This window comes from Idiotropiscis lumnitzeri, chromosome 11, assembly GCF_059441095.1.
Source record: "Idiotropiscis lumnitzeri isolate Australia: NSW breed Sydney's pygmy pipehorse chromosome 11, RoL_Ilum_1.0, whole genome shotgun sequence".
NCBI classification, from domain to species: Eukaryota; Metazoa; Chordata; class Actinopteri; order Syngnathiformes; family Syngnathidae; genus Idiotropiscis; species Idiotropiscis lumnitzeri.
Genome location: NC_142401.1, coordinates 15,626,637 through 15,648,017, shown reverse-complemented (window position 1 = coordinate 15,648,017; position 21,381 = coordinate 15,626,637). Strand labels below are relative to the sequence as shown.

Here is a 21,381-nt window from a genome sequence, read left to right as displayed (position 1 = left end):
AACTTAGCTGCTAAGCTCTCCTTTTGATGTTTAATGTACAATGTGTGGCCTGTTCGGTTTCGTGGGGCGCTCCATGCGTTGGGAAGATCTGTTCAAAATGTTCAAATTATGTTTTTTTTAATTACAGATTTGAAATCACGGGTGTTAACAACCATGGTCAACAGCATATTTTAATCAGAGATGGCTTTATGCGTCTCTAAATGCATTTATTTGTGCTGGTTTTAAAAAAACAAAACAAAAATATTCTCCCAGCATATCAAGTTTTTGAGTTTATTTTTTATAAAGTGCTACACAAGTGACAGCCCATTTACCATTTTTAAGTTTGACCTATAAAAACTTGTGCAATACGTATTTTACTTTACGTTGTAATTTTAAGCTTTGATGATTCACAAAAAAAAATCAGCTGGCACTGTACCTAACACTTAATGAATATTACTAATTATATTATTATATATTAAATATATTATATATATTATTGCTATATAAAAATTATACATACAAATATTGATTGATTGGTTATTATTTTGAAAACCTGATGTGATTTGGAATCTGTGAAAAAAAAGCATCACAAAATGTTTATCAGCATCTTAAAAAGATTTGCAAAAAAAATGATAATTGTAAACCAGTGGATGGTAAGGCGCAGACTTTGTCTAAAACCCAATATTCAAATCATTTCCAGCCTCAGCGGTGATTAATTAAGAATCCATTTTAATCGTTAAAGCACGGAAAGTGTTTAAAAAACAATCAAAGCGAAAAGTATTTTTATTATCTTTATCCAACCAGAAGCATCAAAAAGAGCCAGCATTTTATTAAGTTGATATCCTGTTTGGTTGGTCAGTGGTTATTTTATTAAAAATATATAAGTATTTAAAACTTTTATTTTGTTGGTCCTTGAAGGCAACGTCCACACTAGACGGAAATGCTTTTCATTGCGCCCAAAGTTTTAGCGTCAAATTATTATTATTAATTAATTATTAATTAAGCAACAGTTACAGCACATAATCATTTTATGAAAATAGATAGATAAATAAATGCGACCGAATTGTATCAGTTTTTTTGAGTTTTAACTAAAATAGCTTGGTGGTGACTTAGCTGAAAAAATTAAATTAAATTAAAAAAAATGAATAAAAACGACACCATTTACTCACTTAGCGTAACACCTGTTACGGCACAGCTTCCACAACGAACGCTCCGGAGAGTATAAAAGAATCCTTACTAGACAGCAGGAGTGGCGTGTTTCCATTGTGAGTGGCGAGCAAGTTGGGGTACAAACTTCTCCTAGTTTTTAAAACCTCCCGCGTGCAGCCAAAAACACAAAACTAGTAGTAAGGTAAAAAGCGGTGAGCAGGACTGTCCTCTTGTTGATTGACAGCTAGGTGACAACAACTTCCCTCGTAAGGGGGATCCGCTCTTCTAGAAACAATCTTGTCATTGAAAACTTAAATATACATTTTAAAATTGTCGCCATTCATTACAAATATAATATCAGAAACATATAATTTCACACGACGAACTCTATAAATAGCACAGAATGGCTAATTTGTGATGATAAATCACAACAGCTCCCCCCCGCTGTCTGTGGCTGTTTGGTCTCGCCCAAACTTGGTCCAGATTTGAGTCGCTTGTGTTTTGCTATCCGAGCGCGCTCTGCTGGAGGTGAAGGATCGCCAGTGTCCTCTCCGCGTCGGGCTGTCAATGGCTTTTTGGACCTATTTGATTTGATTGCCCGGGGCCGTTTTTGAGTGACCGCGACCATGGATATTCTATGGATATTCTGGACCTTGCCGGTCGTAATAGCTGTTGAAGGTAAGCTAATGTGCGGCTTTTAAAAAGCGGCGCGCACCCCGTGCCGGCTCTGGACGTTGCCGACTGTCCCCTGCGGTCGCATATAATATAAAGAGGGGGGATGAAATGACATGAAGCACATTTGTTTAATTTCCTCCCACTTTTTGTCTATGAATGTGACGTTTGTGTGGCACTGTTATGCAGCGGACTGCGGCTGAGGATGAGGATGGTGATGGTGGTTGTGACAATGATGGTGACGATGATGATGGAGGGACATAAACATCCCTGAGCATCCTCCACTTTTAAAGACATAGCTCGACTTTTTGCGTCGTTTCACTTGAGGGTCTAAAAACGCGCAAAAAACAACAACACACGAACACAAAAACGTCCATGCAAAATTGGATAAATAGTTTTGCAAGCGCTCTTCTATCATTATTGGGATTTGCTGTAAAAAATTTCAACTGTATGTTTATCCGTACATTTGAATGGTTCTCTGTTAACGTTTCTGATGCACAAAGTTTGTTGATATGATAATGAGCTGCAGGCGTTGAAAAGTGTCACTACATGAAAACTCAATGCAACTCAGATATACAGTTGTGCTCATAAATTAACATACGCTGATAAGATTTCTAATTTGTGAACCACTCTTTGACCAAAGCTTGAGTAATCAGACAAAACACATTCTATTATATTTAAAATGCACAGGAAAATAAAATAACGAACTTGTGTTCATTCATCAGTCATATTTCACCGCAGAATTTGCCAGTATTTAAAAAATTCTGCAATTGTGCCTGAATTTAAGAGCGTAACTGTAAATATAAGATCGAGCGATACAATAATAGTTATAAATTTGAATGGATTTCTATTTAATTTTGTGACACATAATTTACACTGTATGATGAGTGTCACTGTGAGGGTACATTTAGGCCGGCTGATGCACTGCAATGGGAAGCTATGTTTAAAAAAAGAGGTAAATTAGATTAAACAAAACTAGGACAAAACAATGACAGGACGGGAAAAAGAATGAATAAGTATATCTCTTTTTTTTTTTTTTTAAATCTCCCTCCATGGCGCGCCGTCTTTGATAAACTGTTGATCTCTTTTTACAAATTTTAATATATTTTTATGCAAGTGGCTTTCGCCCACTAATATTTGTGACAAATGTTAAACGTGTTAAAGGTATGCGTGTCACAAAATATGTGCTGAAACTAAAAATGTAGTAATATTCGGAAATTTGAATGGACCTCTGGACAACTCATTTTACATTACATGGCGAAATGATATGGAGCCACAGGGGTTGGAAAGTGTCCAATCTTCTTTTTGAGCGGTTCCGTTAAAATAACTGGTAAATTAAAATCATTTGAAGAAAATCTGACTAAAAATAATCCATTAATACTGTAAAATCTTCGACCACAACACACAGTTGATTTCTGTTTTTTTTCCAACTTTTAAATCACTTTTAAATACAAAAGAGGTGGCATTGCAGGAGCTGTGAAATTTAGCTTTGTCATTTGCAAATCGGGTCTCAAACAACCGCATACACACCAGTGTTAATTCGCCCCTGGAAGATTTTTACATAAGTAACGGAATTTGTTTTTAATTTGACAAAACATATATTGCAGCTTCTATAAATTTCATCCCATGAAAACCGAATTGAGAAATTTTTGCTTTTTACATGAATGAATGTATTAACCATGCTGTACTGCAAGAGAACACTGGCGAAGACGACAACAAGAGCCTCCGTACTGTTTTTGGCGACGTGGTGTCGACTTTCAGTGCTAAACGTCCAGTTCGATTTGTTAACCGACAGCGAGTGATGCTCCACCCGAGTAAAGACCACCCCCCGCCCAAGCCCCTCATTTTTCTCCATCCAATAGATCAACTTCACCGACGGTCCAATGAAGTGCTAAAAGATGGCTTACGTATGAGAATTGAAGGGTTGAAAAAGAGGTCACTGGAGCTCTAATCCGAAAAAAGAAAGGAAAAAAAAAATCCCGGCATGCAACGGGAAATGAAGCCTCCAGTGGATTGTTTGAACATTACTATTATTGACCTCTTTTTGGATACTTTTGAATATTGCTGTGTAGGAAGCTTAGCCAGTAGATTTCATGTTTGTTAATAATTTGTTGTGTGCCTGGTGCAACAATCGACACTCCCGTTATGAGGTGAGTCAAACTGACCCGTTTTTTGAAAAGGTAAAATGGCAGAAAAAAAATCTGTGCTGGCCGTGTTCCAAAATTGAAAATGTTAAGGCTTTAATGCTTGAACATGTAGCAAGTCAAATTGAATAATGGACATTTTTGGAATGTTCAGAAAAAATCAAAACATCGTTTGTGTAAAGATCTCAAGATAAGTTTGTGTTTTGTGTTTCGGAACAAGATATTTATTCAAATAAACACATTTTCATCACATTTTGCGAGACGTGATGGCAGTATCAAGTTTTGGTTCTGCCATGTACTCAAATATAAGCACTTGTACTTGGTCTGAAGTATCCATAGTCAAAATGTTACTTGAAACTTTTCTTTGAATTTATTGAAAGGTTTTATGTTGGCGAGAGTCGAATGAATTCACTTTGGGGAACCCATGAAAATTAGAACAGTTACTGAAAGAAGTCAACCAACATTGCCGAACAGATTGTGGCGGTCCACTGAGGCGGTCCCAGTTTAGGAAGTACACATGCATAAATCCGATGCATTGGTTTTGATTTATTTCACGTCACTGAGACCACATTGTGCCGGCGCCCTAATAAGTAGCAATGTGGGACACGTACAGATGGCGTACATTCGACCCTTTTCTTTCTGAGGCGTTTCATTCATCCCCCGGGATTGAGGTACAACACTAAATTGTTGATTAGTGCTCATGTGAGAAGCCGCGTCAAATTATTGGTTAACCCAGCAGGAAAGGAGCGGCCGCGTGTGAAGATTAATGGAGGTGGAACGACAGGCAAATAAGGCGAGCTTTGTCAAACATGTCCGGGAAAACACACAGAGGATTTATCCCGCTTCGGTTTCGGACCCGTTCATCATCATCAGCGTTGAGTTGACAGCCATACTAACGGCAACGCTCATCGAATTATGTTGAGTAAGAATTCAGATTTATACGCGACCATAAAACCGCAGTTGCATGTGCAGTTAAAAGTGCGTTGGGAATTCTCGAGGTGGAACCGCTTGTGTTTTGCAATTGGCCTCTGCCTTCTGTTGCGGTGCTGCAAACATTTTCTGGTTGGGTAGGTGTTGCCATGATGCGGCAACAGTCTGCTAAAGGCCAGTATGCAAGTTGCTGTTGGGATCAACCGGTCTACAGATTCCATTCTCTCAGTTTTTTTTTTTGGTTTTCTTTGACAGAAATATAATGGAACCAAAAGCATTGATGAATAAATTTAAATCTTCACATCTAAGTAAAGTTGGTTGGTAAAGCGACCATTTCCAAGTTTTGTTTCAGGAATTATAATGAAATCTTTGTTCGTTAGTAGGAATTCAAAAACTCCTGCAAAAACGTTTTTTTTTTTTTTGCAGGAGTTTGCGAATGTGCTCACTGGTTTGCCACCACTAAACACAACGGCACAGAAATTGTCGTTTTAGAGCAGGGGTCTCAAACTCATTTTTGTAGATGGGCCACATTGTAGTTATGGTTTCCCTCAGAAGGGCTGTTTTAACTGAACCCATATAAATGTATGATCACCTGACGGACTCCTCAAATCTCCAAAACCATCACACTTCCAAACAAAAAATGGACCAATGCATTTATATACTTTATATTGATCAATGATTTGTGAAAATACCAGACCCTCATGAAGATTGCCCAATAATAGCAGTCAATGACAAAGGAGATTTTATGTACTGCATTGAGTGCATGATCCGCTGGTGTTTCAACACACACAATATGATAGTTTATCCTACCAAGCTTGGTAAAGACGCTTTGATATGTTAATGTTTTCTATTGTTTTGAACCGGAATTGTTTTGTAAGGAATGGATTTGTTAGTGTAACGTGGAGGCATTTTGTTTTGTGTCCGAGTAACAAAAACCCGATGGGGGCGAGCTCCCAGAAACTGGATTAGAAGACGGTAAAAACGAGCGAGCATGTATATACGATCCAGTGTTTTCTCAGTGGGCCCAATGAGCAGATGCGGCGGACTGGCGCGCATGCCAAACGCCACAGTAGGCTTTCACAAAGAATCTGTCTCTATTCAAGACCTAATCCATGCTGCACAGCGCCCCGCTATTGTCACTTTGCCTGCGCAATCTCAATTAGTGCTGCTACCAGTTGTTGTTTCCCTCGAGGAGGTGTGTCTCATTTCAGAGTCGTCTATGGATACCTTTTATTTTTTTAGGGAGGAGATCAAGGAGACGTATTGCAGTTTTGCTGTAGCCAACACTGCACAAACATCACAGACTCCACTTCACGGTCTTGTTTGTTGTACGTGCTCGACCTTTTGTCTGATTCTCTCTGTGGCTCTGTAGTGCATAATCAAAGCTGAAAAAAGGAAGGTAGGTGTACTCGTTGAAGCCTTGCCAGAGAATTGCGATCCCGCAGGTTCGGTCCCACCAGGATAGGATGCACTCTTTGGCATCGTTTCCGTGCCTTCAGCTGTCTGCTGCTGACTGCTGCAGTCTGCGATACACAAGCCAAGCCTTCAGGCTTTTGTACCTTTAACTGTTCCAGTCCGCATACATTTGCCCTCTAGCCCTGTTGCTAAAATTACCAGTGAGCATACTGGAAGTATTAACGTTTGAAGGAAGAAAATATTAGATTTAAGAAAAGAGTGTATTTAAGTATCAGTATGGGTCAGAATGGTGGGCTGTGGTTTTATTAACTACTTGACGTCTTTATTACTGACAACATACCATTAAAAGCAAGTAATTGCAAGCTACAAATCTATAAATTTATGATGTCATCAAAACAAAACATGGAAATTAGCATGCATTTAACGCTAAAAGCAGATTTAGCGACACGGTTTTGACCTGCATGCATGAATCAGACTTGAATCTATAACATTGTCAAGTCAACTTTTTAAAATGATTACTGTAAATCACTGATTCACTGGTTGTCGCTTACACCGATGTGGTAGTTATTTACAATGTCATAGGTTGCACATTCAGCAGAAAATGGAGAATCAGGTCAAAATTGTCATGAAACGGAACTACAAGGTTGCCATTGGACAGCAATCATATGTGCTATGGTAAAGTCTCGAGATCACTAGACTGTCACATGTTTTGTTTTCTTTCACTCTGCAGTATAATAAAGCCTGTTTAATTTGCATATACATGTGTGCTAGATGGGGCCTATTTTAAGAGATGTTAAGATCTTTACCCTGCTCTCAATCCTTCAACTGCAACTTAAAATAATCAAAGTATTTCATTTTTGGCGTCCCAAGATGCACATTTGCGCTACTTTTGGGTAACATGCTAAATGAGTTACATGGTAATACAATTTGATAAGCTATTGAATAGGACTACATTCTATTGAATATACTAATGTGTTAACAACAATTAAATTGAGAATGGATATACCTCATCGACATTAAATTGGCGTTAAATCCAAATTGGCCACTTGGCTCTAGTGTAAATCCAGCACAAGTCTATTCTACGTTTCTTTCATTTTAGCAGACACCCTCTGCCAGCTTAATTTTCATCAAATGTTGAACATGCATAGCAAATGTAGCACCCCTTGCCCACTTTTCACTTCTTATTAACGCTCGTAAATTAGGTCATGTAAAGTAAAATCAGGCGTAGGCTACCATTTCCTCTCCTAATTGATGCGTCGGAATGGGAGCTTCAGAAAGAAAATGACAAAAAAGGATTTGTGAAGGTCGGAAATTTGTTGAGTTGGACTCAGAGGCTAATTATTCTATTATTGTAGGTTCGTGACTGAAGCTTCTGTGCGCTGTTGGCGTGTGAGTTACACTCATTAGGCCCTTCATTCGATACACTCGCACGAGACACACCCACGCTTGCAATGCAGTTCAATTTGACGGTGTCATAAAGATACTGATACTTTTTGTTGACGACTGAGGTTGTGCTGGAGTGCGTCACATGGGGAGGTGCTTCTGTCTTGTTGCAACTCAATATGTCAACGTCAATAGAGTTGTTGAAGTGAATGAATCAAAATGGAAAAAGAGCTGTTGTGCTGCGCAAGCTTATTGGCTTACTGTTAGCTTGCTGTTAATAATTTAGAATAAACACAGTGCCTATCACAGACGTGATTCTCAGAGGTCTGTAGACAGATACAGTACGGCATATTAATTCCAGATTTTCACGTTGAATGATATTTTTGGACGAGCTCCTTTTCCATGGGGGTTAGCCTCAGCGTCGCGGTGTTACGTTCGCATAGCACGATTGACGCAGATGAGGCGACTAATTCAAATAAACAGACGAGGGAAAAATGTTCATTACCTCCGCGTAACCTCTCCAAATGTTCACAAAGGCAGCTATTCTTATAGTCTATCTTCGTTAGCGCATTCATTTCATTTCAATAAAGGGATGCTTTTATAATAGCTTTGCATGTAAAACTGACATCAGTACTACCCGACTCAAAGACTCACCAGTGATTTATTATTATTTTTATTTTTTTATGAGATATACAGCAAATTGGCACGCCCCTTTTGGAGTTGGTCTTATTTTTTTTTCCAGTTTCAGCATGTACGGCACAGCCGGGAGGCAAGCGAGGTAATATTGCTCGCTTTGCCAGTTCTGTTGTCTAAAATGGCGACTGATCACCAACAGAATGCAATGCACGTTACTACTCTTGCCCACTTCAACATGTGAAAGTATAAAGGCGTTCTGAACAATAGTTTAGATTTATTGACATCAAACGTGAGCTCATGTGACCACCTCCACAAAATCAAAAATACCGTGCCGATCAATTTTCCACTTAACACGAGCTGAAGCGGACAAGAACAAGAAAGTGCACACAAACCTGGACATTTAGCTACACTAAATTCGTGTCAACTCTCGGGAGGCAAACGGCTGACAGCGGCAGCAGGCGGGCATGGAGCTTTATTTATCTTTTGCTCATGTTTTTCATCATAAGCAAACTTATGATGGAAACTGGCTATGGGGAACACGTTTAAAAAGAAAATCCCTCAAACTCTGCTTTGAAGAATTTTTGAAAATGACCAAAATTACTAAAAGTGCTGCATACGAAACAAAAATAGCAGACTTTCAGTGTATTCAATCATAGGCACTTGAGACATGTCTGTGGGTCTACTCTGACTACCGAATCAATGCTGCTAAATAAAACTTGCTTACTAGGTGGCTGAACTTCCCATGTCTTTTCGGGTATTAGTTCTCGACTTTTTATTTATTTATTTATTTATTTATTTATTTATGTGTGGCTTAACTCACAGACATGCCTACCAAACCTCATACTTCTAAGTGAAATTGGCTTCGGAGGCTGAATTTTCAAACGATCCCTAAGACAAATTCCACTTTGAAGGACCCCTGTGAATGGCCAACATGACCCTAAAACAGTCACCTAAAAAACAGAAAATTTCCCATGTTTTTCTTGCATGACAGACATGCTTAGTAAAGTTCATGCTGCGAAATGATACTGCCATCGGGGACGGAATTTTCCCCAAATCCCAAACAGTGTGGCTTGTCTCTACCAAGCTGGAGAAAAACAGAGTGAGGGAAGCAGAGAAGGGAGCGAGTAGCCTGAGAGAGGTCAGACCTCGTTTTGGAGAGCCCCATCCGCACACACACACCCCAGGTACCCGGACGTCGCCTTTTATGCGCGCTCGGAGAACACAAACCCGGGGCGGATTAGCGCTTCGAGCTCTCAATGTCGGGCCGAGACAAAGCGAGTCTGATTGCATCGTCATCTGCATGACAAAGAGAGAGTCTTTTTCTACCTGAAAACGCTGCCTCGGCACACACGACGCTACGCTGCACATCCATCAGCGACTCTGGACCCACGTGACAACTGCCCTTTGTTTTCACTCTATCTCTGCCCTCCGCCCTCCATGCTCCCTCTGTCCCACTCTGTGGCCCATATGGCCTGTCCACCATGACCCCTCCCTTGCTGACCTTTCTCATTGGAAACTAATCTGGATCATCATTGATTGATCCCCACTGGTAGTCATCATCTCTCTCCAAAACAGGACGTGGTTCTCTCACAATGGACGCACATTTTTCCATATGTGCTGTATTGGTTGATTGCTACATCACGTTTCCATTTTTATACTGCCTACAGTCGAACTGCCGAGGTTAAATACAATCTGTTATATTCCACTCTGCTGTTTGTTTGAATTTAGAAATTATTCATCCCTTAGGAAATAACCAAATTTATAAAATTGTTCCCTTAAGCCAGTTTCACTTGGCATTGTGAAATTTGTTAAAAATGTCTGTTGTTTGAGTGGATCAACAAAAGTTTTGCAACCCGTGACTGTAAAGACACAGAAAGAAAACAAGCAACTAAAATAACAACAATATCTATAGTAGCAAGAACAATAAAATACAACAAACAAAACAAATCAAGAAGTCATGCCTAAAAAGACAAAAGTCTGCAATTTTGATTTGAAACAGCCGATTGGATGTCATTTTCCGGGGTCTTTTAAAGATAAACTTATCCTCTATCTTTTTTTTTTTTTTTTTTTAAATTCAGCCCCTGAAGACAGTTTCACTTGGCAAGCGGAAATTTTCTTGGCATGTCTGGCATGTGTAGACTCATATCTCATGAGGCCATGCCAGAAAAGACACATAAAGTCTGCCATTTTGGTTTGAAGCGGCCATTTTGGAGACATGAATGATGACTTTTGCTGGTGACGCTGTCCAATCCCATCAAATATGACAAGTGACTCAAAAGCATGATGATTTGATCTTTCATTTCAATATTTCAGAATCAGAAGAGCACCAATCTCCCCAAATATTTTCTTTTTTTATCTTTTTCTTTTTTTTTTTTTTTTTTTTACTTTTGCGAAATGGCACTTTGCGGGTGGACAGGCAGAATTTTAAACTGTGTCTGAGGAACATTTGAGAAGGGAAAATATATTTTAATGTCCTTGAGTGTCATTTTTTTCTGTTTAACTGCAGCAAGCCTGCAAACTTGGAATTAATAAATCCAATTGGCTTTTGGTTGAGTCTTTTGAAAATCCACATTCAGGCAAGGCCTTGAAAAGCATACACTTGGAGAAATAATGTCATAATAATGTTCACACAAAAGTGTGTTCAACAAAGGAAACAACTCTTACTCTGGATTCCTTCCAGACATGTTTTAACGACAGAAAGTGATGCGATGTCAAGAGATATTGGTCTTTTACAACCGAGTTTAAACATCTTTCTTCAAGGGAGCTTTGTTGTGATACAAGCACAACAAAGCTTGATACTAGAGATAATTTGTCACTGTCCTATATGGGCTGTTTTTCCCGGTTTGTTCATCTGCCGCCTTTGTTGGTATAAAACAGGAGATAACGTTCAATCATGGGAATAGAATTTCCCTTAGAATGTATGTGCTTTCTTTTCAAATTTGTTTCGTCTAAAATTAATCAGATGTTTTAACTCAGCATAGCTCAAAGAGCCTTTTGGAGTGCCTATCCCTGAATGCACTTTCTAATAGATTTTTCCTCACGACACAGCATATTTTGACTGTATTTCAAACCTAATTCTAATTCTCACGAGCCACGGCGCGACTATTTATTTGTTGTCTGAGCTTGCACCACTTCAGAGCATTGCAGATTTTTCTTGGAAATCCAAAATAAAGAACTCAGCAAAGATTAAACCTCAGCGGCGACTAATAAATTGACGCCTCGCTGTTCTAATTGTTGTTTTGCATTCAGCAAAAGATTATGATGATGAATGCCCCGTTTGGGCAGAGAAAGATTCCGAGGATTTGCATAAGCACTTATCCAGTCTTGCTTTTGATAATGCACTCTTCCCAAACAAACCCTCCGTGTTCAGTTTACTGTCATTTCCAAGTACGGTAAATGATTCCAACTGGAGTAAGCAACTATAAATGGTGCCCAGGCTATTAGAGCTGGCAGAAATAAAACTACAACCCTATCCATTGGGGTAACGAGCACAATAACTGCACTGCAGTCGTGAAGTAATGCGGCTTAGGAAGCCAAAATCAGGTGTACAATAGAGGTGTGGGGGGGGGATTGAGAAAGCCTGGCTGTCTCCCCCATCATCCCCGGGCAGGGCTGCTTTTCTCCACAAAATCACAATGGATCATTTGGGAGGGCAGCTGGAAAATCCATAGAAAATCTCAGGAGACCCGCTGCGCCTGGGAAATCAATAAAAGAGATCCAGCAGAGACCATTTAATGGAGTGAATGTCGTACGATCAGGCCAAACATTTAGATTATTATTATTCATAGCATCTAAATAGGCTTTTGTTCCGCACACAACACACATGGCCAAGGGTGTCAGCGAAGGCACCACAGTTTTAGGTAAAGCCTCATTATTGCACATCAATCTTCTTTCTGAATGAGTTCAATTAACCAAGCGAACTGGTACAGGAAGCAATCGTTGTATTCATGGAGAACAAGACAGACAGAAAATAGTAAAATCATAACACACATGCTGTGCTGAACTAATTGTGTGCTTGGCTTTTTATTAACAATATAAATAGACTCCAGGCTCCCTTTGACTGTGGGTACACCCATAAGGATTTTTAACACATTAACCAATTTTTTAAAGATGATGGAGCCCATGCATGACAAGAGCAAAGTGAGCCATACACTAACAGTAACAAAATCTCCACCATTCATGGCAAGTCTTCTCCCACACACCAGATGTTTGTTGTAAAACCAAGACTGACCAATGAGAGGCACCGTTTTGCTGCAGTGCACCCAGACCCGTGTAGTAGAAGAAGAAGAAATAGAAGCAACGAGTATAACTAAAAGCATATCTTCGCTGACAGACAAGGAACTGTAATCTTAAAACTTGGAGTTAGGCACGACTGAGTATTTTATTGTTTTTTTTACACTTCAATGTGAGGATTGGTTAACTTATATTTGCACTTTCTATGACCGTTAGCTCGCTTGAAATATTGGGTCAAAAGCTGCCCCTATCAGCCTACCCAAACTGCGATCTAACTAACATCAAAGCAATTGTCGATCAATCCATCCATTATCTATACCGGTTCTCTTCACTCGGGTCGCGGGGGGCGCTGGAGCCTATCCCAGCTATCTTCAGGCAGTAGGTGGGGGACACCCTGAATTGGTTGCCAGCCAATCGCAGGGCACATAGAGACGAACAACCATTCGTGCTCACACTCATACCTAGGGGCAATTTAGAGTGTTCGATCAACCTACCATGCATTTTTTTGGAATGTTGGAGGAAACCAGAGTACCCGGAGGAAACCCACGCAGGCACGGGGAAAACATGCAAACTCCACACAGGATGGCTGGAGCCGGGATTGAACCCACGACTGATGCTGTCTCTCACTGTGAGGCCATCGTGCCGCCATCAAAGCAATTGTGGCGAATTTAAATAATGAAAAATAAATTATTTACTCTGCATACTGCGCCGACAACATAATTGTTTAAGATGGTAAAACCGCAATTGAGCATTATCTTCCAATGACTGTCTCACCTCCAGCCCACGTTGGAGCTGCTTCTCTCATTTAGCAAGCTTGGTTTTAATTTAAAACAAAACAGCATTTGTTTTCATTTCAGTGACCTTTCCATGCCGTCTGAATTCACCATTTTCAATTGCACCGCACTTGCATTGTAATTTTTGCCTTTTGCGCATGGAAATATGTTAACCGCTTTATCACTACTTTCTTCACAGTGTGCATGGGGCTCTATTTCTGTTCTCTGTAAATGTCAGTTTATGAGAGACAGCAGCCGTTGAATGAAGCCATTTACATCCCACGGCGCAAAAAAGCGACTTTCATACACGCAACTAAAGCTTCCAGCGTGTGCAAGAGTGCGAATGCCTTCTTCCGACTGTACCACAAATGCATCCGCGGTGGGAAGAAATGGGGCTAAAGCAGGGCATGGTGATGGTTGACGTCTTCACCAATTTCTTTGTTGTTGTTTAGATGTGAGAGACCCCACAAGAGGAGAAAAGATTCAGCACTTGTCTGCTTACTGCTATATTAGCATGTGCTGCATTCAAGATGACCAACATAGGCCCACTTAAAACATTTCATTTTTTTCTGGGCACTTTTAACACCCCAAAAGCAGGATAATCACTCAGAGTAGTCTTTGAGCAACATCCGAGGGTCTTGCCTTTACTGAATTGGGAAATGCTCTTATTTGACCACATTATTAGTACGTGTATCCCACTTGCTTAACTTGATTGAAGAAAAACAGGGTCCTCAAATAAGAAAATTAAGTAGACAAAGCCAATGTATTACAAGTTTTATGAAAAAATACTGGCCTTTTCTGACTTTGGAATAGAAAGAAAATGTGTGCTTTGGCACTTTGTCATGGTCAGGCGTTACGTTGAACTAGTCTACTGTGTTCCATTAATTAAAAATGTTAAAAAAATGTTTGGAATCAGGCCGCTTTCGGGTAGATGGCAAGGGTTGGAATCAGTGGACCTCCTCCATCCGTTCCTCTACTATTTCCACACGGCGGCTCGAGTGATTTCCAGCGGAGATGATGAACACAGAGAGAGGGAGAGAATGAGAGTCTTTGCTTCAGACGGCCCTCGGGCGCCCTGACTCTTACCGTTTCAACACAATGAAAAGGCTATATTTTGCCTCGCTGAGCAGAATGCTAAAGCTCTGGGTCGTTTTTATTCTACGCTTTAACTTGTCTTGCCACGAGATCAGCGAAACAGCACATTGGGCAAAAAAAGGGGGATTCTTTGATCTGACTGCCTCCAGTATTATGTCCTAGTCCTATTTCTTTCTTTTTTTTTTTTCTAAAGAAATACAAATTTAGCCCCGAAATAATGTTGAGTGGTTGTATGCCGATTGTAGACGAAGTCATGGATTAATGCCTGTTTCAAAGCATGCTCAAATTCTCCCCTCCTCACACACACACACACACACACACCCACGCCCCCCTGCACACGCACACACACACACACCAAAATGAAGGAACACTTGTGTCAACACCTGCAGGCTCCGGCTGTACGGCGTGTTTTTTAGCATTGTGGCATTAACATGGAAATCAGAGGCCCGGAAGCGGGATTAGTCGCTTTTAGGAGGTGTGAAGCGCAGGTTAGGGCAGCTCAAATGATGCAACTAAACACAAAATGTTCCTCAGTAGTTTTGTTCATGCAAAACCGCAACAAAAATGCCAAGAGCAGAATGCAATTGGTTTTACAGCATGGGATGCTAGCGGTTCGCATGCCTGCCTCACATGTCTGAGGGACTAAATTTGAGATCTCAGCTCCGGGCTTTCTGTGTGGAGTTTTCATGGTCTCCCCTGTGTGGGTTTTTTCATAGTACTTCGGCTCCACATTCCAAAAGCAATCATCTTCTAATCTAAATTGTCCATAGATGTACAATAGTTTCCCTAAAGGACCCTTGCGATTGGCCAGCGACCAGTCCAGGTTGTACCGCGCTTTTCTCACCAAATTATTTTCTCACCATTCGTGATAATGTATTTGGCTCCAACTCAGCCGCAACCCTTCAGGGTGCTGGAGGCTATCCCAGCTATCTTTGGGCGTTAGGCGGGGTACACCCTGGATTGGTTTGTCAGCCAATCGCAGGGCACACAAAGACGAACAACCATACACTCTCACAATCACACTTAGGGGCAATTTAGAGTGACCAATCAACCTACCATGCATGTTTTTGGAATGTGGGAGGAAACCGGAGTATCCGGAGGAAACCCACACAGCACGGGAAGAACATGCAAACTCCAAATACCAAAGCAGAAATGGTATCTGTAACACACTTTGAGAATCACTGGTCAAGAAGAACAAAGACAGCAACTATGGGAATTTCTCCTGGCAACGTTGTTCTGAATAATATAAGGCTTGCTTCAAAGCGGTTCACAACGTTCTCCCATGTCGCCCATACTTTTAAAGGATGAAACATATTTGGGAAAATTGACTTTTTAGTGCTTGTATACATCTGGTTGGATCTCAGGCACCCATCAGGTGTGAAATTGAATTGCATAGCAATTTTATTTTTTTTTAATCCGCCCATTTCTGAAAATGTGTCTGTGGACGAGTCGTTCTGCATTGGCACATAACAGCGGGGTAAATTGATGTATATGGTAACCGCCCACACATCACACCTGCTAGGTTGACCAAAGATCCTGAATCATAGCTAGATATATATTAAAATTTCAGTTGTCTCTATACGACTTTGTGTTTGGTGTTCAATTGTTGTAAAATATTTAAAATTAATTTGAATATATTTTTTAATGAATACAAATAAAAATAATTTGACGTTGTTAAACCGTGTGTTTTTATACCATTTAATGCAGGTATACTATTGCCGTCAAAATTTTGGTAATGTAACAAGTGCCCAGTGTTGCATTACTTTTTGAACAACCTGAAAACCAACTAAAATTTGATTCCATCCATGATTTGATCAATACATTCCGTTTCGATGAAAATTGGTATTTTAAGTCCTCTTCATTATGCCGATCACATTTTGCCATCATGAGACTAAGAACGACAGATAACTTTTAAAATAAATTTTCAGCATCCATCTCGAAAATAAAGCGTTGAATGCCTCTCCTTAATTGCCGTTGAGGACTGTGGCAAGGGGGTGAAAGTGCAGTTTCACAGCCCCAAAGGAAGTGTGCTAAACTCTCACTCATGCTGTTGTTGTTGCTGTGTACACTCATGTAGCTGGAGGGCACTTCTCAAGCGCTCGCACTCATCGCGCCATTTCAAAACATTTGCCGCCATCTTTCTCTCCTTTGTCTTATCCTTCTCGGTGCTTATTCTGTGACAAACAGCCCCACTGGCTTCTGTTTTTTTTGTCTGTTTCATTGAGCGTCCAGCACCTGTCCTCCTCCCCACTCATCAGCACATCTCCAAAAAATGCAAATGTGAGCGCAGAACTTTCCCAACATACGTTACCAGCCACTCTGTCTTCGGATGAGGATGTCATTTAGGCCCAAGCTGTCAGGAATGACACCAGTGTGCTGGCAGCCATTCTGAGACATATGCGATGGCTTTCTTTTTTTTCCCGCAGACAGCACCAGATGTGCATGTTGAATAGTGTTGATTTATTTATTTTTTTCATGCACTTGAATGGCAGTGTTAGACGCTCCAAACAGGAAGACTTAAGTCAGTTTCACAAGGAAGTGAAGAGGAGGTGACAACTCCAGGGTCCCATTCGAGTGCCTTAATAGCTTGTCTGAAATTTGTCCCACTTCGCTCGCTGATGAAACAGTGGCTCTTGAGAAAGCATGTCTGATAGGGGAGAGGAGGCTTTAAACAAAAACATGCGTTACGCTTGAGATTTCTCGCTTCACACGTTCCTTTATGTCGACTGCACCACCTTGTCTTTGTCTCGTCTTTTCCCTCAAGAGCATCCTTTGTTCAGCACCTCCTTGTTTTCACCAAGGCTCTGTTCCGGCAACACCCAGCTCAACTATCCATATTTTCTATTGAATTGAGAGAGAGCAATTCTTTGGTTTGCTTTTTTCAGGATCAACAAAACACTGTTAATAAAATCTTGCCACAAAAGGCTTGAGAGATTTAGTAGGACAAAATGGAAATCTTTCACTGTATGTTTACAGCGGACGGGCAAGGACATCCACTCCCTTCACCAAATTATTGGGGCAGTGAGGCCAATTTGAAAACATTTGGTTTGACACAGCTTCTATTTTATTTTTATTTCTATTTTCTTAAAACACCAATTAGATGACATGCCGGTCATTCCTGAAACTCGTGTAAATGTAGTCTTGGCAAACCCCCCCCCCCAAATTATTATTTGTTAGGGTAACAAAACACACATGTGAATCACGTGTTCGAATGAATAATAGGTGGGTGCAAACAAAATCTTCTATCTTGTGTGTGTATCCAATCTGGTTTTAAATTGATGGAAATAAAAGCTGAACTTTTGATCTCTTGCCTCATATTTGTCTTCAAAAGTCAAGCCCGCAGCAAAAATAATGGAAATTTCTTATTTTTTTTCCAAAACCTTTTGAAGGGAACTGTATAAATATGTACAATTAGAAGCGGGTACTTGTTCAGTTGTATTTTTCCCCATATTGAGCATAAATGATGAATAACGATATCAGGCACTTCACAAAGAATTACATTGATCTCTTACTTTAAAATCAGCACAATTCATAGTTTAAATTGCATTTAATATTGATCATGCATAGCAATCGGTAGGGGCATATATGCTCGATTTTGTCCCGATTACTGATATGTGTCTGTTCAGCGAAAAATATTCAAACGAATATTCACTAGCAAAGATTGTCGACGCTAGGTTCACTTAAACTAAATAATCCGGATTGGTTTACGTCTTGAGAGTCTTTTATTGTTTTTAGAAAAAAACAATTATGTGGAAGTTGTTGGCACTATGAAATGCCCCCTCCACATCCCATTGTTTGTGCAAGAGCTCAATGAACCCTATGACATTCCCCTAATTCAAAAGGTTAATTCTTTCTGAAATTTTCCTGGTCCCGTGGCTTGTTAGAGGAACGGTATGCAAAACATGTGGGGAAGTGCTGTAGGTGGATGGATGGATTGGATGGGATGGAGGATTTGGACACCCCACAACATTTTCATTGGATGCCACCATTATGTGGTACAAATGTGCTACCATATAAGGCTTGCTTATTGAATTGCATATTAGCCTGATGGAACAAATAAACGTTTCTTTTTCTGGCTTCCTATTTCAGTGGAATTCAAAAAAGGTTGATAAGAAGAATTATCTGGGCCATATTGAGGGACACAATGTTTTCCCTGGAATTTGCCAGCAGTATCTTGTACTTTTTGAAGCTATCCCAGCTTTGTTTCGCCTATATCCATGACAGTCCAAACCCCATTCCTCTCTGGCTGGCCGTAATCCCAACCTTCCTCCCCGGTCGGTTCCTCCCACTGCAGCCACAGCCCAGATTCCCCATGCACAGTCCGCCGTCATAATCCAAAAACACGCTTCATGGGAGAAAGGATTTATGCACTAAAAATGCGGTTTTACGAGAGGTTTAATCGCAACGATCATTGTCTCGCACGAGGACATCTTTAGCCAGCGCCGTGGCAACGGGGTGGTGAGGAACGTCGAGGTTTGGGGATGTGCGGAGAGAGGGCGTGTGTGTGTGGTATTCCGCATGGCTGTCATTGCTCATGCACTGGAGAAGGTGCAAGTTTGTGTCAGGCGTAAAGTATGGCTGGATTTAGCGAACAGGCATCCATTATACGGTGGCTTTGCAGTGATATCATTGACTTACCGCCGGCGCCATCAGCTTTTACTGTGCACAGATCTTGGCGAAAGACCGATAGGCCTGCAATTAAATTCAACCGAGAAAGATACTCGATTACCCTCGGTCTGACTGCCGGTGGAAATACCAAAAACAATAAAAAATAAAAAAATCCCTTCTGTATCAACTATTCCTTTTCAATTTACGTCTTTATTAAAGAGAAGCATTTTGATGATATACTCTTTATACACTGCAAAAACTGGTATTAAAAATACAAATAATAGTAATGGATTGACTAATATATTTCTTAGTTGATGTAAAATGATCTGCCAATAGAAAAGGAAAGTTTGACTTGGCAAGATTTCTTTAAAAAAGTAAATTTAGCTACCTCAAAAACCGCCAGCGATGTCTTCACCCACTGAAGCATGGCATTGCTCATTTTAAAATGAACATACAAATAACCAGTGAATCTAAGTAACACATTGCGATACTTTATTCATATTTTTCACGAACAAATGCTTGAAGCGAGTGCCTGGTAAGGAGAAACATCTTGGCAGACAAACAACACTCATCTTTTTGCCTAGACTTTGAAGACTATATATACTCTTCACCGCACTATACTTTCCAAAACTCCCATTTTGTTGTGTCAGCATATCCATAATGCTCACACACCTAACGACAATGCCACTAAATAAAGTACAAACCTCCACCAAGCTGAACCGCTGATAAAAGTAGAAGAAAGAAAATCTGAATTTGGATTTGTGGTTGTTTGTCCTTCGCCATCCTGCTATAAAGTTTTATTGAAATGTTTTTTAATTACTTTTTTTTCACAGTCAAAATAACTTCAGTTAAAAGGTTTCATTTGAAAAACAATATAAGGGATGAGTTTTGCACAGAATTGCATACGTATGTAGTGCGTCAGAAAAGTTCCAGGGCTGGTGTCGTAATAGATACTGCAATACTCAACAAACCCTACTACTGCTCTCTTATTCAATGCTGTATTTATATTGACCACTGCAGTTTTTATCATTGCAGCATTTTTATTTATTTTCACTCTGTTCCATAGACAGACTTCCCTCTGTACTCGGGACAGACCGTAGGAGTGTTCCCTTACACTGTATATGTAGAGGGATGTAAGTGTGTATATACATGGGGATTTGTGCATATTTGCATAGGTTTGTTTTCTTGATCCTGATATTTTATATTTCAAACTCAAACTCCAAGTTTTCCCTTAAATGTGGGTGAGCCCATCAACCATCATGTCGACAAAGAGATCCTGCAACGTTTGCTTTGTTCAGGGAGCGAGAAGAGCCAAGAGTTATTGGAATACAACTTGCGGATAATTTATTTTAGTTTAATTTAAAAAATGTAAACTCATATAGATATTTTTTTAGGCGGCACGGTGGCCGACTGGTTAGCACGATGGCCTCACAGTGAGAGACAGCATCGGCCGTGGGTTCGATCCCGGCTCCGGCCATCCTGTGTGGAGTTTGCATGTTCTCCCCGTGCTTGCGTGGGTTTCCTCCGGGTACTCCGGTTTCCTCCCACATTCCAAAAACATGCATGGCAGGTTGATTGAACACTCTAAATTGCCCCTAGGTATGAGTGTGAATGCGGATGGTTGTTCGTCTCTGTGTGCCCTGCAATTGGCTGGCAACCAGTTCAGTGTGTCCCCCGCCTACTGCCCGAAGATAGCTGGGATAGGCTCCAGCACCCCCCGCGACCCGAGTGAGGAGAAGCGGTACAGAAGATGGATGGATGGATGGATGGATAGATATTTTTTAATATTTGAAGGTAAGAAGATTAGTTTCCCACGTGCTCAATGAGTCGAGGACCAGTGAATTAAATTAATCCCACTGTATTCTTATTTATGTCAAGGCACCTGAAAAAGAAAATACATTACTGGACTATCAAAATGTTTTCTTGTACTAACAGTACTTAATATTTTTCCATGCTTTTTTAAACTTTTAACCGGGTCAATTTGAAGATACTAGAAAACACCTGGTAGGAGTTGCAGCCGCATTGTCAGTTTTGACTATAAAAAGGCATGTTGTCTTCCCTGTTGGATGGGAATTCAGCATGGCAATCTGAAAAAAAAAAAAGAAAAAAAAAAACCTCAAGTGCATCTTCTACATGTATGCGGACAAGAGGATGTCAATGACCCTCCCTTGACACTATGCCCGTCTTCCACCATCTTGTTCATCTTTTTGACAGTGTGGGGTAAAATCTTGAACCTCCTCCCCACCCTCTGTGACCACCATTCCTGTCAAAACGCACATCATTTCGTACGCGCAGCGGCGATCCGTCAGCGAGGCATGAGTCATTAGCTATCCCCCTCCCACCATCCCTCGGCTCCAGAAAAG

The 21,381-nt window shown here is 40.5% G+C and overlaps 1 protein-coding gene across 4 annotated transcripts in view; it reads left to right on the top strand.

Moving 5' to 3' along the window:
* Positions 1-1,650: 1,650 nt before the first annotated feature.
* The window catches only part of ephb2b (eph receptor B2b), a 144,146-nt gene continuing 124,415 nt past the window's right edge, over positions 1,651-21,381 (top strand). For all 4 annotated transcript variants that reach the window (XM_088308139.1, XM_088308137.1, XM_088308138.1 and 1 more), the window contains exon 1: positions 1,651-1,806. In XM_088308139.1, coding sequence (XP_088164265.1) covers positions 1,755-1,806 — 52 coding nt within the window. In that variant the 5' untranslated portion in view covers positions 1,651-1,754. The remainder of the gene's footprint in view (positions 1,807-21,381) is intronic.